The following is a 19,015-nucleotide window of genomic DNA, read 5'->3' on the forward strand; positions in this document are numbered from 1 at the left end:
ATGGAATTGCTCAACCAAGGACAGCTAAATAGCACAAGAGTGACAGAATTCATTCTTCTTGGTTTCCCAGGCTCACCACATTTTCAACTTTTCATCTTCATTCTATTTTTTACCATGTACATCCTCACCATTTTAGGAAATCTCTCCATCATGCTTCTCATAATAACACATCGACACCTCCATACTCCTATGTATTTCTTCCTTTGCAACCTTTCTTTCCTTGAAATATGGTACACAACAGCCTCTATCCCCAAGATCCTTGCAATTTTTTGGGGGAGAAACAGAAGTATCTCTTTCTCTGGGTGTGTTCTACAGATGTATTTCATTTTTTCTTTTGGATGCACTGAACATTTTCTGATAGCTACAATGGCTTATGACAGATATTTGGCCATATGTTATCCTTTGCACTACAGTACTATCATGAATATCAGCCTATCTTGTAAGCTGGCCTGTGGATGTTGGTTGGGGGGTTTTCTTGTTATTTGTATACCTGCCTACCTGGTTACAACGCTGTCCTTCTGTGGGCCCAATGTGATCAATAATTTCTATTGTAACCTTGATTCCTGGATCATACTCTCCTGTACAGATACTCGGTTTATTGAGATATCAGCTTTTTTCATAGCTATTTTTGTAATTGTAGGCTCCTGTATGATGACCCTTCTTTCCTATATGTACATTATCTCCACAATCTTGTGCATCCCTTCCACCAAAGGTCGACAAAAAGCTTTTTCCACATGTTCTTCTCACCTTGCTGTTGTGATCATTTGGTATGGCTCCACCATATTCCTTTTTGTCAAACCATCTAAACAGACCTCTTTAGAAAAGACCAAAGTAGTAAGCATCTTCAACCTTATTGTGGTCCCACTACTGAATCCTTTCATCTATACTTTAAGAAACAGAGAAGTTAGAGATATTTTGAGGAATGTATTTCACAGTGATAGGCAAAATGCAGGTTGATCCTCAAAGACTCAAAATAATTAAAGCAGAAATGTTATATCATAAATTTTGAATTTGAACTCTTACAGTTTTCAGGATTCCCAGAATCAATCAAATTATTTATATTTTATTTCTGGAAGAGTAATGTTAACATTTCTATTTTTCCTTTCAACATCGTACATTAAAATATGTTTTGAGTCACATGAAAACCATGTGAAAATAGAAAAAAAGTAGGATTAGTCTTTTCTCTAGAATATCAGATTCCAGTGTTTACTATAAATACATCTCAGAAAGAAAGCTAGTTACCTTGTTATGAAAATGTTGCCATTCATTAAATAAATCATACAAGACAAAACCTACCCCACCCCACAAAATGCTATTTAGTTGAGATGTAATTCATTTAGCATCCACATGTTGTTACAAGGATTTCTGCTATCATTGTTTTATAAAATGGAACATCATTTGTCCCACTGATGATTCTGTCCAGTTGTACCTCCCTCCTCTACAATTGTCTCCACCATTACTTTAACATGGGCAAAACTGCAAATGCTAGTCTGTCAGGTCCTCCGCTCAGATTATTTTATGAAAATACTGAGGCAAAACAGAACTCTCTAATATTTCAATCCATAGACATGATTGGCATTTCAAAACATGGTATGTATCTCCATAGAGAAATGTGTGCATTCAGAGATTCCAAAATGAAAACAAGCAAATGAAGTTTTTTACATGGTAAACATATGAGATTCTCCTCTATCAGCATTTTAGGTTCTCCATATATTAAGTGCCAATTACCATACAACATACATATTTTTCTCTCCGTTTGGACAAAGCATTATGTCTAAATAAAAATACTCAATTTTTTTCCTGTGAATCCACATGGCACTTCTAATGCAATTTGGAAAAAATAGATAATTCTAATTTAACAGCATATCCAACTTTATATGTCAGTTGCAACTAGATAGCAATGCTGACAAAGTTCACTCAGATATGTGATAAAGGGCTGGCAGGTGTAAGTTCATGGAGGCCAGCTCACATCAGACTTGTGAACCAAAGCCAAGTAACTTATTATTATTACTGAAAATGTATGGTGATTGTAACTTGCATCAAAATAATATGTGATCCTGTAAACTCTTGTTACATATCTTTAAAATATGGAATCCCTAAATGTAAAAATCAAACTGACACTCTTTGTGTTGTGTACATAGTTTGGTATATGGTCAAAGAGAAATTTAATAAATGTAAATAACACTTTCAGAAAATGAATTTAGATCTAAGCCAGTAGAGAATTTCCTAAGCTATCACTTTGATTTCAACTTTTACATTTGACTAGCAGTTAATACATACTGTATATATATAACGCAATCATATGTGTGGCTTGTAAAATAAAGCTTACAGTATTCTGTGAGATATGGAAGTATAGAATGTAATAATACTGATAATGACACAAGATACATTCTGTAAATAAATACATTTAGAATAGACTTTCAAGTTTAGCTATGGTCCATTATAAGAATACATTACTACAGCTTATTATTACTACTACTATTTAGATGCAGGTCTACTTGATCTATATGCAGGTCAAGAAGCAACAGTGAGAACTGGACACATAACCATTGATTGGTTCAAAATTGGGAAAGGAGTCCAGCAAGGCTGTATACTGTCACCCTGCCTATTTAACTTATATGCAGAGCACATTATGAGAAAGGCAGGGCTAGATGAATCAAAAGTTGGAATTAAGATTGCTGGGAGAAATATCAACAATATCATATGCAGATGATACCACTCTAATGGCAGAAAGCAAAAAGGGGCTAAAAAGCCTCTTGATGCAGGTGAAGAAGGAGAGTGCAAAAGTTGGCTTGAAACTCAACATTAAGAAAACTAAGATCATGGCATCTGGCCCTCTCAATTCCTGGCAAATAGATGGGAAAGAAATGGAGGTAGTGACAGATTTTATTTTCCTGGGCTCCAAGATCACCACAGATGAGGACTGCAGCCAAGAAATTAAAAGACACTTGCTCCTGGGGAAGAAAGATATGGCAAATCTAGACAGCATACTAAAAAGCAGAGACATCAGCCTGCCAACAAAAGTGTGTATAGTCAAGGCTATGGTTTTCCCAGTTGCAATGTATGGCTATGAAAGTTGGACCAAAAGAAAGGCTGAGCACCAAAGAATTGAGGCCTTTGAACTATGGTGCTGGAGAAGACTCCTGCGAGCCCCTTGGACTGCAAGGCAATCAAATTGGTCAGTCCTAGAGGAGATCAACCCTGACTGCTCTTTAGAAGGCCAGTTCCAGAAGATGAAACTCAAATACTTTGGCCACCTAATGAGAAGGAAGGACTCACCAGAGAAGAGCATAATTCTGGGAAAGATTGAGGACAAATCAAGAAGGGGATGACAGAGAATGAGATGGCTGGATGGAATCAGTGAAGCCATAGGCATGAGCTTAAATGGACTCCAGAGATGGTAGAAGACAGGAAGGCCTGGAGGAACGTTGTCGAGGGGGTCATGATGGGTTGGACACAACTTCGCAACTAACAACAACACTATTTATACTAGTGTTATACTATTATCATAGCAATATATTGCATTGTATTTCAAGCTTTTCAATAACTTTTAAAGCATTATTATACTATAATGTAAAATATTTCATTCTCATTTCAAAACTTATATTTAGAAAGAAAGAACCTAAAATAGGTTCTTACTTCTCTCATCTCAATAAGTAACAAACATTGACAGTTTGTAAAAAGATAACATGGATTCTAGATGTGGACATAATTTGACCATTAGTTTGTAACTTTTGCTAAAGCATGCACTATTTTAATGCAGTTTGACTCTATACAGTTACCTGTTAACATGACCCACTGAATAATATAGATTTATATTTGAGATGGCATGTCTAGGTTTTTGCTGTTATCTAATTTCATTAGGTGTGGTGGTGTAGTCCAGTATAATTCTTCTGAAACAACTAGGTCTTCTCATAGGAAATTTTACATTAATCCTGACAGGCACACAATACATGATCTTGGCATCAAGATTTTGGCAACATAATTAATATTTTTCCCCTTTCATTTTCTCCCTATTACACTGCTGATTTTATGGCAAAATTGTACTTAGCAAAATATAACTAAAAGTTGTACTCTTTTTCAGATATCAAAGAGAGAAAGAGGGAAAGAGGGAGAGAGAGAGAGAGAGAGAAATTCCAAATTTGAAAATTCTAAATGTAATAGATGTTATACAGAATAATAATAGGAAATAATCTAAGGATAAAACAATGCACATTGTGATACAGCCTAGAATGGAAATGGTGTCATTTTTTTTGGATACAAGAATTGTTAATATTTTGGGAACACAGGCTATTCAGTACTATCTCTCCAGGAAGGAAAGACTGCAAAGGAAGAAATACCTGGGTAAATGCACCAAATGAAGACTAAAGGATATAAAATTCTGCTGGACATTTTGTGGATATTAAAATTTTATATAAAAATTACATAGTCTGAGGTTTCAAAGGTTTAACTTCAAATATTAAGTTAAAACTTTGCCCCTGAAAACTTAATAAATAAATAAATGACCTTCCTGCTTCTTTGATATCTTATTTTAATAAGAAAGATGAGAAGAGTTTTTTTTAAAAAAATAACCATTTTATAAATTGTGACAACTATCAGTTTTAGTTTCATAGATTCAGTTTGTCTAGATTTCTTTCTGTATCTTTCTTCTATGTACAGAAAGAAATTTAGAGAAATCTTTGAATTGCTCACTGAATATATATTTATGCAACAGTTCCTTTAAATAAATAGAAAAGTATTGTAGTATAATATATATCTAATAATTGAGCCTGAAGTGTATCACTCTAGATTTCAGATATAAATGAATTTATTTGTTAGATTTATTTGCTGCCTATCTCTCTGTAGGGCTACTTTAGACCACTCTAATGTTCTAGAATTCCTTAAAGGGCTTACAGAAGTTAGTGCTAAGTAATATTGTGACAGCAATGGGAAATATTAAACATATGGAGAGTAATTTATTATATGTTTATGTTAACTGAATTTAAATTAAACTGTATTTTTTGTCCTTGAACCACTTTGTTCAATATAAATTCTAATATTTTCTGGTTTGTTGGGATAGAAGCAAGCAACCCTTCTTTGTATCAATACTAGATTAATCAACCAAAAAAGTATTTTAAAGGCTTTCAAACAGTGGACATAATTGCATTATTAGAAATTAAAGTTTTCATTAAGCATTTCAAAGTAAAAAAGTAGTTCAAAATGCACAAAATAAACAACAATAACAACAATAAAAAATGAATAATGTTTCTCACTGTTTGGCATCAATACAATTTTAATGCAATTTCTTAGCAATATTAGCCTATCAATATTGTGAGAAATGATAGAATATGTATTTGATCCTAAAAATATTCCAAAGTGTGATTTTCACTAACCATAAACTGATCTCAATGGATGAGTTAAGTTGAATTGTTAATTACATCCAAAAACTATGCTTCTTGTTATATGAAGCCATTTAACACAAAATGTAATGAATCTCAAGGCACTTTGCCTCTGAACACTTAAAATAATTATTTCAGCAAGCCTGAATCAATACTTGCAATGAGAAATTCAATCCCATCTTCTCCATGTAAATTCTCTTTACATGACCCCAACACTGCTTGAATGCTGTGCCATATCTGAAATGGTCAAGAAGTGACTCTGAATCTACAAAGGACAGAAATAGGACATGTGATAAATGGACTATTTTAACTTCTGGTTATTATCTCCTCATCCCATCTGCTTTCTCTTCATATGGATAAGATTTCATATAGCTCTACAATAGACTGAATCCTATTTGTACATTAGACTTATCTCCTGGAAAACTAACCATCCAGTGGGTCAAGCTAAAGTTTCCAAGTTCCTTATTTTGCCAACATCTTTTCTTACTTGTTATAACTGCCCTTAACTGCTTTGCTTCTGCATAATAAGTATAATTCAATGATTTTTAAAAGACTCTTTTAGAATAGTCCTGTTTTTCATAAATTCTTGAATTTCATTAGCTAAACCTTCCATCTCGCAATCATTTTTCAGAACTTTTCTTTTCTTTCTTTCTTTCCTTCTTTCCTTTCCTTCTTCCCTCCCTCCCTCCCTCCCTCCCTTTCTTTCTTTCTTTCTTTCTTTCTTTCTTTCTTTCTTTCTTTCTTTCTTTCTTGTTAATTAAATTTGTAAATCATAAAATGAATTATTGATTAATTGATTATGTACTATCAAGTTATTTTTGACTCCTAGTGAAAATATAGATAAATTTTCCACAAATTTTCCTACCTCTAATTTCTTCTTTCAGGTCTCCCAATGGTATATTCATCACCACTGTAGTTTTAGTTACTTTTGAAAAAAGGAGAAAAATTCTAATAGCTGGGAAATTGCTGGATAGATTAAATCTCAAGGGATATTTTGGTTATAATTATATAAATATATTTTATTTCTTATTTTGTTCCTCAGCATGTCCTAGTTGTCATTAGACTGTGTAAGTAAGAACAATGAGGATTTATCCCCCAAATATAACATAGGAAAGCAAAGAGCAGAGAAATCTGCATATATGAATTATAGAATGGATGAGTAGGTAATCGGAAATTTACTATTATTTCTGCCTGGTTCAGACAGGTGGTTTGAGAAATATAATTAAAATGTAATTTGATATCATATTGAAGTTAGTATCTCCTCCTTTCTTCTTCCTTCTTTTTCTAAACATAAACCAACAATATTTTATTCAAAGCAAATGAGTACTAGATATAGTTGATCTTCTTTTTGATCAAGGAAATGTTCATGTACATATCTATATAACATATATGAAGCAATTCATGTCAAATTTGTATTGTTCTGAAATGATTAAACTAAGTCAGAATCTAAATTGTGGGAGTCTGAAGCATGTAAAATAGATGGAAAGGAAATCATGAAATGTAGAATGAAATTCATAAAACAAGATTGTTCCTTAGTTCATAATATTATAGGACAGAATATCATGTATTTCAAAAATGTTATTAAGGAATTATTATTTGGTTATCCCTCCCTAATTTTCTTCAAATCTAAAACTAGTATTGACCTGAAATGCAGAACAACCAAATCTACCTTAGTAGTCTAAATTAAATCCAACATTTTAACTGCTATACACTTCTTCCTTAAATTATTGCTATCAAAAACAAACTATAAAACCCTTCTTACAAAGAAAATCCTTGAAGCTGGGAAAAAGCCATGATCCACTGATGAAAGTCATATTTGAAGCTTTCCTCTTTTTAAGAAAGTTATGCAATTGCTTTTAGGATATGCATAAAAGTCAATGTCAAACATTTAACTTCATTTTTCTAATTGAAAAAGAAATATCACATCTACAAATGACATATTTTTCTTTTTTTGAAGAAAATATTTCAAAAAATTAGATACTTAACATTATTCTGATTTTACTGCTAGGAATCATTTTGCAATTTGTATATAAAGGTATAAAAGTCACTTTTTTGACTTTTGATGATCATCAAAATGATGGTGCGTGTGATGGATCATCATATTGCAAGATTGAAAATTTAAGACAGAATTAATTGCAATCTTGTAAAAGGACTAGTATTGGAACATAAAGATGTGCCAGACTTTATTGAAATATTATGTGCATTAATTTGGCATGTTCTCCTTCACAGGCTAAAGAAGACACATGGAATTGCTCAACCATGAACAGCTAAATAACACGAGAGTTACGGAATTCATTCTTCTTGGTTTCCCAGGCTCACCACGTTTTCAGCTCTTCTTCTTCAACCTCTTTTTTATTATGTTCATTCTGACCATCTTAGGAAATCTCACCATCATGCTTCTCATAATAACATATTAACACCTCCATATACCTATGTATTTCTTCCTTTGCAACCTTTCTTTCCTGGAAATATGGTACATAACAGCCTCTATCCCCAGGATCCTTGCAATTTTACTGGGGAGAAGCAGAAGTATCTCTTTCTTTGGCTGCCTTCTACAGATGTACTTCCTTTTTTCTTTTGGATGCACTGAACATTTTCTGATAGTTACAATGGCTTATGACAGATATTTGGCCATATGTTATCCTTTGCATTACAGTACTATCATGAATATCAGCCTATCTTGTAAGCTAGCCTGTGGATGTTGGTTGGGGGGTTTTCTTTTTATTTGTATACCTGCCTACCTGTCCTTACAACACTGTTCTTCTGTGGGCCCTATGTGATCAATAATTTCTATTGTAACCTTGATTCCTGGATCATACTCTCCTGTACAGATACTTGGTTTATTGAGATAACAGCTTTTTTCATAGCTATTTTTGTCATTGTAGGCTCCTGTATGATGACCTTTCTTTCCTATATTATCTCCACAATCCTGCGTATCCCTTCCACCAAAGGTCGACAAAAAGCTTTTTCCACATGTTCTTCACACCTTGCCGTTATGATCATTTGGTATTGCTCCACTATATTTATTTATTTATTTAATTTATTTGTTTAAATTTCTATACCGCCCTTCTCCAATATGGGACTCAGGGCGGTGAACAGCCAAAGTAAAAACAAGACATACAAAATCTAAAAACTGTTTAAAATAATTAAATATTTTGGCCGTAATTAAAACAATTCCAATTTAAAATCAGTTTAAAATTTAACTCAAGCCAGCCCAGCTAGTTGAAATAAATGGATTTTCAGGGCCCGACGAAAAATCCAGAGGTCTGTTATTGTACGTATCTCTGGGGGGAGGTTGTTCCAGAGGGTGGGTGCCGCCACAGAGAAGGCTCTCTCCCTGGGGGTCGCCAGCCAACATTGTCTGGCGGACGGCACCCTGAGGAGGCCCACTCTGTGCGAGCATACTGGCCGGTGGGAGGCTATTGGCGGCAGAAGGCGGTCTCATAAATACCCCAGCCCTGAGCCATGGAGCGCTTTAAAGGTGGTCACCAACACCTTGAAGCGCACCCGGAAGACCACCGGGAGCCAGTGCAGCTCGCGCAGGAGAGGTGTCACATGGGAGCATCTCGTCGCCCCCATAATCCCCCGCACGGCTTTGTCAAACCTTCTAGGCAGACCTCTTTAGAAAAGACCAAAGTAGTAAGCATCTTCAATGTTATTGTTGTCCCACTGCTGAATCCTTTCATTTATACATTAAGAAAGAGAGAAGTCACAGATATTTTGAGGAATGTATTTCACAAGTGATGGGCAATATGCAGGTTCAACCTGAAATCCTCAAAAATAGTTAATGCTGAAGTGTTATACTATAAAATTTGAATTTGAACTCTTAAAGTCATAACCACTATTTGCATCAACCAGCCTTACTAAGATTTTCATTCTGGAAAAGTATATGTTGACATTTTTATTTTTTCCCAATTTAGAAATTTTTTAAAAATGTTTTGAATCACTTATGAAAATCATGTGGAAATAAAAGTAATGGGATTATTCTTTTATTTTTTATTTTGAATATCAGACTCCTGTGTTTATTTTCTAAATGTAAAAGTATCTCAGGAAAATAACCAGTTATCTGATTATAAGAATGTTGCATTTACTCATACATTAATGAAATGGGTACAGAACATGGGTACACCCTGCAAAATTCTGTTTATTTGATATGTATTTTATTTGTGAATTTAGCATCCATATGTTGTTATACATATTGTGATACAATAAAAGAAATTGAATGGTGTGTTAGATGCGATTGGCAGACATTCAGCAAGCTAAACATAATTTTCAAGAACAATCTCCCCCTTTTCCTGAAGAGAAACTTTTTTGATCAGTGTGTACTATCTGCTCTAGCATGTGCCAGTAAAACATGGACACTAACAGATACATGCTTGGCATTACAATGCAAGATAGAAAGACCTGCACATGGATTAGAGAACAAACAGAAGTATATAATATCATCAAGAGAGTCAAAGAAATGGAATGGAAATGGGCTGGTCACATAGCAAGAAGAACTGATGGCAGGTGGACTAAGGCAGTCATAAAATGGATCCCACTTCATCAAACAATCCACAGAAGAGACATAAAACAAGATGAATCAATGATATCAGCAAGTATTGCAGGCCCAATTGGCAAAATAAAGCACAGACCATATTGGTTAGAAACATACAGAAGAGGCCTTTATCCTGCAATGAATATAATTAGACAATGACTAAAATGATGATGATGATGATGATGATGATGATGATGATGATGATGATGATGATATGAGGATTTCTGCAATCATTATTTTACAAAATGGAACAATATTTGTTCCACTGATGGACTTCCCACTTCTGCTATTTCTTCCAGCATTTCTCTAACATAAGACACCAGGAAAGCTGCAAATGTCGGTCTTTCAGCTCCTCCCCTCAGGTTAGCTGATTAGATAACACTGAAACTACTGAAGCAAAACAGAAGTCTCTAATGTTTCAACTAATGTATGACTGGTATTTCAAGAACATGGCATGAATATTCACAGAGAAATCTGCATACTCAGAGCTTCCAAATGGAAATAAGCAATTTTACTTATTTAGATGGTAAACATCTCAGATTGTCCTCTGTCAGCATTTTGGATACACAAGATATTAATTGCCAATTCACATACAATATTTGCCTTTCCCCCCTCTTCTAGTCAAAGCCTTGCTTCTAAATAAAAAACATTTTATAAATAATTTTATTTTTTATTTTCTTTGAATCCATATGGGGTTTCTGATGCAATTTGGGAATGAAGAATAAATAAAGACTGGTTTTCTTCTTTACAGCATATCCAAGTTCAGTGGTTATCTAATTACTAGATGTCATTGTGATTGAATAGCAGTGATGGCAAGATTCATCCAGATGAATATATATATCAGTTAAGGACTGGTAGTGCAGATTCATGTAGTGCAGGTTCATGTTCAGCACATACCAGACTTGTAAAGTAAAATCACACAGCTTCTGAAAAAATACCAATATGAGGAAAACCCAGATCTGACCCAAGGTAGCTAATTGATCAGCAGCACTGAATGATGTCGCCCATGTAGTCAATCTTATTAATAAAACTCTTTTCTTTTTCTAGTCTACCAGTAAGTCAAAAATTTATTCTAACCTTTTGTGTTGCAAAAAGTTTTTTAAAAAAGCATGAAGTATAAAACTGGAGAAGAGGAAATTTAAAGTCAATGGAAAAAGTGGAAAATAGAGGTGTATATGTCTATTTTGTAGTTATGTTGTTATTGCTGCTGCTTCATTATTATTATCTAAAATATAAGGTGATTGTAATCTGAATTTGAATCAAAATAATATATGCCACTGTATAACTGGTGCAATATATTAAATGCAAGCAAGCAAGCAAAACAAATGAGAAAATATACAGGTAAATATTCTGAGTGAAATCATTTTCTGCAACATTAGCTACACGCTGCTACATAAAGAAGAGATGCAGGAAATATTCATTATTATTATTCCTCCTTTGTCATAGCCTGATAGACACATCTTTCAAAATTGCAGCAATTACTCTTAATATCAGTGCATAAATTCTCCATTCATATTTTTCCACCAGTTGTGGGAGACATTCAAGGACGTTGGTTGTCTAGGCTGAGTCAATAGACCAACCTGGGTGGAACTAAAAGCAGATCTTATATAATGGATATTTATTTGCTATTCTCCCTCAACTGCTAATAAATGACCAGGTAAAAATAATCATATTGAAGTAATCAGCCACAGATGAATTTTATATGATGTAAAGTGCATTATAATTAATTTCTAAACACATACAAATACAGTTTATTACTTGTAAAATTACTTCTTAAGAAAATATAATTGTATTTAATTCAGTTCCAATGTTCAAACTGATTTAGAAAATTGATCTGGTTATACTGAGATATCTGAATAAATTTGAACCAATTTTCCAAACTCACCTTGATTATATGTATAAATAGTTTGGAACAACTAAAACACACATGCAAAAAGCACCAAAGTTCTTGGTCTTCAAGAAGTCAGATACTTTTTATTTGGCTTTATCAAATTGATCTAAAGATTTGAATAACAAATTTATTAAAAACTGCCAGCTAATCTAATTTTTTTTTTTTAAAAAAGTATGAATACTAATTTGAACCAGCCTCTTTCTATGCTATTCTACCATAACAAGGCATGCAGCAATGACCAGTTGTATTAAAACATTAGGAAGCTCTTTATAAAGGGACAGTGAAGTATTTGCATTACAACACCATTGTGAATATCAACCTATCTTAGTTGGCCTTTGGATGTTAACTGGAGCATTTCCTTTTATTTGCATACCTGCCTAACTGGTTACAACACTGTCCCTCTGTGGACCCAATGTAAGAGAAATGCAGTAAATTGTGAGATAAATACAATTCTTGATAGAACAAAATGATAAGTTTTACTCAAATAAAGAGGATTAAGTCCATTGAATCCGATGATATTTTATTCTTGATAGATATGGAAACTGTTTTCTGTAGTAAATAAAATTTTGTATGCTTGAATCCTTTTTAAAAACATAAATACTATATTTCTTCATTAAATTAATGCGTATGTGATTGTCATGCTAGGTATAATGGCTCATCTCTGCCCTCAATCTACTTGCTAAATTCCAGAAAATTTAATCATTCACTCTTCTGCAGCAATGCAAATTAGCTCCGATATCTTGGCTGTAAGTAGATAGACCTTCTCCAGAATAACCTTTCTCCAACCTTGTTCTTCAGGCTTCCAGTGATGCACCCAACAGAGTCCATCCATCTTGCTACTGATCATCACCCCATCACCATCTTCTCTTTCCTAAACATAGCAAAAGACAGGAGATCAGAATGATGTACCTAGGATTTACTTTTCCGTTGTTTTGACCAAAATATCTGTAAGGTAAAACTGACTGAAATATCTGTCCAAAGTCATCCAGTAAAATTTAATGGAGGAGGCCAAACCAAAATTGGAATTAGAAATTTTGCACACATTGAGGCAACACAATTGAAAAGTTAGCTTCATTAGACACACTAACCCAACCTACTCACAGAAAACTAGTAATGAAGAAATAAAATCATTCTTTCTCTCTCTCTCTCTCTCTCTCTCTCTCTCTCTCTCTCTCTCTCTCTGTGTGTGTGTGTGTGTGTGTGTGTGTGTGTGTGTGTGTATGGCTCAGGAGTGGTATTCACTTACCTTTGCTACTGGTTTACAAATGTGGACCTTTCTGCACATGCACAGAGCCTTCTGCATATGCTCAGAGCGTCAAAAATGGGGTGTGATTATGTCCAGGCGGGTGGGCAGAGGCTCCTGTCACCGCCGCTACTGATTCGTCTGACCGGGATAAAGCCAGCTGAATGCCACCACTGGTGTGGATGTGTGTGTGTGTGTGTGTGTGTGTGTGTGTGTATCTTATTTTTAGATCTTATCTAACCTAGACATCATTCTTGCCCTAGTGGTCACACATTGATTAAATACAATTTAATGTCTTAATGTTATTCTTTAAGGTATTCTTTAAATACTATGCTTAAATAGCATAGTATTAGAATAGTTGAGGAACCACCTTTCCTATTAAAATATGGGGACCAAGTTTCCTTGAAGAAACCCCTGAGGCTAGACACTACCACTTAATACTTTTCTTCAGCATTATTTCCTATTATGAAATAGAGAGAAATGATGCCCCTCTTTCACCAGTTTTCTTAATTAATTTTATCTTTGGGCTAAAAAAATATTGACCATTGGAATTTCATTAGGAATACCACTAGATTTTCCTATGTTTATTTTATTTATTTATTTATTTATTTATTTATTTATTTATTTATTTATTTATTATATTTCTATACCGCCTTTCTCCCATAGGACTCAAGGCGGTGTACAGTCAAGAAAAATATAGACACACAAACATCATAAAATTGCTAATTAAAATTATTACTTAGTTTGGTCAATTAAATAAAACCCAGAATTAGATAACATTTAAAAAATCATTCACATGTTCGTGTGTTTAGCCCCGCCTGTTGGAACATCAGGGTCTTGAGGGCACGGCGGAAAGCATGGAGATCAGGGATATTCCGTATCTCCGGGGGCAGTTCATTCCAAAGGGTTGGAGCCCCCACAGAGAAGGCCCTCCCCCTGGGAGTTGCCAGTCGACATAATTGGACTGACGGTACCCTGAGTAGTCCCTCCCTGTGAGAACGAACTGGTCGGTGGGAGGCTATTGATGGCAAAAGACGGTCTCGTAGGTACCCAGGTCCTAAGCCATGGAGCGCTTTAAAGGTGATAACTAACACCTTGAATCGCACCCGGAAGACCACCAGGAGCCAGTGCAGCTCGCGTAGGAGAGGTGTTACATGGGCGTAACGAGCTGCGCCCATAATCACCCACGCGGCTATGTTCTGGACCAGTTGGAGCCTCCGGGTGCTTTTCAAGGGGAGCCCCATGTAGAGAGCATTACAGTAGTCCATACGGGAGGTAACTAGGGCATGAATGACCGTGCGCAAGGCATCCCGATCCAGAAAGGGACGCAACTGGCGGATCAGGCGAACCTGATAAAAGGCACCCCTGGCCACGGCCGTCAAATGATCTTCTAAAGATAACCGTGAATCCAGGAGGACACCCAAGTTGCGGGCCCTCTCTGTGGGGAGCAAGATCTCATCCCCTATTGTCAGTGATGGTACCAGCTGACTATACCGGGACGCCGGAAGCCACAGCCACTCGGTCTTGGAGGGGTTGAGTCTGAGCTTGTTTCTTCCCATCCAGATCCGCACGGCCTCCAGGCAACGGGACATCATAGCAAGGGCATCATTGGGGTGGTCTGGGGTGGAGATGTATAGCTGTGTGTCATCAGCATACTGATGAACACTCACCCCCAAACCACGGATGAGCTCGCCTAGCGGTTTTATATAAATGTTGAACAGAAGGGGTGAGAGGACTGACCCTTGTGGCACCCCACAAATAAGGTGCCTCGAGGTCGACCTCTGCCCCTCTGCCAACACAAACTGCGAACGGTCAGAGAGGAAGGAGGAGAACCACCGAAGCACGGTGCCCCCTATTCCTAACCCCTCCAGCCGGTGCAGTAAGATACCATGGTCGATGGTATCAAAAGCCGCTGAGAGATCTAATAGGATCAGGATAGAGGAGCAACCTCTGTCCCGAGCCCTCCAGAGATCATCCACCAATGCGACCAATGCCGTTTCCGTGCTGTATCGTGACCTGAAGCCCAACTGGAACAGATCCAGATAGACAACTTCATCCAGGTATCGGGGTAGTTGTCGCGCCACCACACTCTCAACAACCTTCTCAACAAAGCGAAGATTGGAGACTGGACGATAATTTGATAATATAGCCGGGTCCAGGGAAGGCTTCTTGAGGAGGGGCTTCACAACCGCCTCTTTCAAGGCGGCGGGAAAGACACCCTCACTCAGAGAAGCATTTATAATCCCCTGGAGCCAGCCTCGTGTAACCTCCCGGGAGGCCAGTACCAACCAGGAGGGACACGGGTCCAATAAACATGTGGCAGCGTTAAGCTTGCCCAGAATCCTGTCCATGTCCTCAGGAGTCACAGAGTCAAACACTTCCCAGATAACGCTCTCAAGACCTGCCCCCGTCTCCTCCCCTGGATCTACCCAATCGGAGTCCAGGCCTTCCCGAATCTGAGCGACTTTATCATGCAGGAATTGTACAAAATCCTCAGCTTGACCCTTTAAAGGATCTTCCCGTACCCCCACCTGAAGTAGGGAGCGGGTCACCCTAAACAGCGCAGCTGGGCGGTTCTCTGCAGATGCAATAAGAGCAGAGAAGTAGTCAGACTTTGCCGCTCTTATCGCCACTAGGTAGGTCTTAATATAAGATCTCACCTGTGTTCGGTCAGATTCAGATCGGCTTGTCCTCCAATCGCTCTCCAGGCGTCTTTTCCGACGCTTCATCTCTCTCAGCTCCTTGGAAAACCAAGGAGCTAGATGAGATTGGCATCGGGTCAGAGGCCGCAAAGGCACAACGCGGTCCAAGGCCCCAGTAGCCGCCCTGTCCCAGGCGACCACAAGGTCCTCAGTCGAGTTGTGAGCCAGAGTCTCAGGAAATGGCCCAAGCTCCATCAGGAACCTTTCGGGGTCCATCAGGTGCCTGGGACGGAACCATTTGGTTGGTTCCGTCTCCCTGCGGTGGGTGGAAGTGACTTGAAAGTCCATGTGAAGGAGAGAATGATCAGACCATGACAAGGGCTTAATGTCTATATCCCCTATTCTTAGATCATTCAGCCACTGATGTTATGTAGCATATTGGGCAGTATGTATGTATGTATGTATGTATGTATGTATGTATGTATGTATGTATTTCTTTGTTCATTTATTTATGTGTACACACACACACACATACACACACACACACACACACACACACACTGCAATAGTGTTCATTCTACAAGGTAATGTAGATATTAATATAATCCAATACAGTACACAGTATTATTAAAGTTGCAATTATCCATTTCTAATTTGTAACTGTTCATAGGACCACAAAAATTTAGTCACAATTTGTTTCAAAGTTGAACCAGGAAGTTCAAGTTTGTTATGGAAATCATACTTCATAATGCCTCACTTTTCTCCAAATTTTATGGAGTAAATGAAATTGTTTCCTCTGTGTATTTTATCCTTCCTAAAAAAGTTTAATTAGATTGTTAAAGTGCCAATAGAAACATCTCTCCACTGGGATTAAATTAACCATGACATATTTTTTAAATAGTTTCAATCAATGTACTAGAATCTAGTTTGATAAAACACACCAATTCCGGTATCTCTGGATACTTTTGCTTTCTATTTGTTAATAAAATGCTAAGAAAGTTTAATGTTCTGTAAATAGAAGAGAGATAAACTGTAAATCAGTATGCGCAATTTATATAGGTTATTTCATGGATTATTGAAAAATTCACTCAGAAAATCAGGGTAACAGTAAGAAAAGGGTATCATTAGGAAGTTTTACTGCTAAAATATATCAAAGATTTTGTGTGAAGGTAAGATAAACTTAATAATAATATTTTTTCCATGTAACTTTTTTTTCCTGATTTTCTCTTCTTATGTTTTATAGCTGTAGTTAATTTAACACAGAATTTCCATTTATATTTTTCTAAAGCAAGCACAATTCTCACATGGGCAATTGATTAGGGAAGACATTTCTGACAGTTTTGATCTATACTTGAATTCCTAATTTATTTTTTTCTCCACCTATCTTCCAAATCTGTTTGGCTTCAACATATTCTGTCAATTGGAGAAAGGTGAATCATTAGGATTCTGAACAATTGTGTAAAGAATAAAAACAGAAAAATAATTTATCCTCTGCACTTCAGCCAAATTCAATAATATTGGTGTGACGATATATTGCATTTACATCCACAACAATGGACTTATGTGTTAGAATTTAAACTTGTTTAGTGATGATGGTTATTCCATTGTTACCAGAGTGCTGCTAAAAAAGGCATTAATCCAAAGCACATTTTCTCTGTTTGAAAACTATACCCTCACTCTATATATCATTCATGCCTTTATTATCAAGATAGAATTTCCATAAATTGCAGTCCTGTTGTAGAAGCAAATTGGATCATCCTATTCATATTTCTCTTTAAAAAGATTCTACTTTTCCAATCCTATAATACGCACTATCCAGAACTAATGCAAGTGAAGAATGACAATAAATAAAATAATTTATCCATGCATCTGTGTTTTTTAACAGCAGAATGCTATGTACATCTGCTCAGATGTATGTTTTATTGAGCACAATAGGATGCACTTCTCTGTAGGTGTGAATATACAGATATAAAATGCTGCTTCTCTTTCTCAACATTAACAACTGCTGCCAGCAACACAAATCCATTGTTAGGAGAAAAATAGCACCTATCCTCTATGGCATTTAAACAATTTGGAAAATTTTCCTCAATATTAAAGTTGAGTCAATAAAAAAATAGGAATCAATGTACAACTATATTCTGCCTTTTTCTGTTTCTTTAGCAACAACAATGAATGGTCTAGATAGACTAGATATCCATCTATATTACAAAACTCCATCTATATACATTTTTCCTTCCCATGTTTGATTCCTACAGTTTTTATATTCTCACATCCCCAAACATCAACATTGGACTTGGCCCACTTTTGGACGCAATCTGTTAAAGAGGAAGGATTAAATACATTTCTTCATGTCCAATACTTATTTTACGACCATACTTTGACCTAGATTTTAATCAATTTTAAATATATTTTCCTGGTTTCTAGTGTTACAAGGGATTTCTCAAATCTGAATTGACTATGAGCTAAACTAAGTTTTTTATAGCTGGTTTTCAAAGTTCCATGTAACAGTTAGGTAGAAATAAGAATGAACAGGAAAGATACTTATTTTTGCAGTTGCCCTAGCTAAACCAAACCTAAACATAAATGTGACATTATTTTGCTTTTAGTGAATGTATTCTGAAATGGTTTTTGATACTGCATGCAATTGCATGCAATATCCAATCTGAGGTTAAGGACTGAAATGCCTGAAATTGCTCTGAATTTTTGGAATTTTCCAATATGGGAAAGACCTAATCCATACATTTAAAATTATTGATGCAGTTTAGTGTTTTTTTTTTTTATTTACTGAAAGATACCAACTGATATATTTGTATGTGTGTTTGTGCAGTTATGTTTCCTAGTTTCAAAATGTAACCATACACTAGGAATAGAGAGCTATGAATTCCTGTTTTATTAAGGCTTAGCACATTAAAATAATTAAATTGAATTGACAGTGCTGAAACAACTTTTATTTTCCTAGCTGTTGCCTCTTTGAGTCCTTTGAATACAATAGCTTACAATAGAATTATTTAATGTTGGGCAGATATATTGGAAGAATTACTGGTGCCCTTTCCCCCCCAAATTTCCATGCAAATTTTTTGTCCCACCCTGCTAATATATTAACTTGATAAAAGATTAGGATTAGTTTTGTGTTCATTCATAATTAAATATATCCCATCATTCTCCCAGAATTGCCCTACAATTTTTAAAGGATGTATTCACCATCCATTTTCAAACATTTCAGGGTATAACAATACAAGTGCAACAAATGATATTAAATTAGATAATTTTAATCAATCAATAAATCCATACAGATTCATTTAATTACCCATATATTTTGGGACC

The 19,015-nt window shown here is 35.8% G+C and overlaps 1 protein-coding gene and 1 pseudogene across 1 annotated transcript; both read left to right on the plus strand.

Annotated features, from left to right (window-relative positions):
* On the plus strand, nucleotides 1-957 carry LOC117668803 (olfactory receptor 6F1-like). Its single transcript, XM_034422862.2, has one exon. It carries the CDS (start codon nucleotides 1-3, stop codon nucleotides 955-957), a length of 957 nt encoding a protein of 318 aa, XP_034278753.2.
* Nucleotides 958-7,621: 6,664 nt separating this feature from the next.
* LOC117668804 (olfactory receptor 6F1-like) lies at nucleotides 7,622-9,122 on the plus strand (annotated as a pseudogene).
* Nucleotides 9,123-19,015: the final 9,893 nt, after the last annotated feature.

This window comes from Pantherophis guttatus, chromosome 4 (assembly GCF_059756535.1).
Source record: "Pantherophis guttatus breed Tessera chromosome 4, ASM5975653v1, whole genome shotgun sequence".
Lineage (NCBI taxonomy): Eukaryota > Metazoa > Chordata > Lepidosauria > Squamata > Colubridae > Pantherophis > Pantherophis guttatus.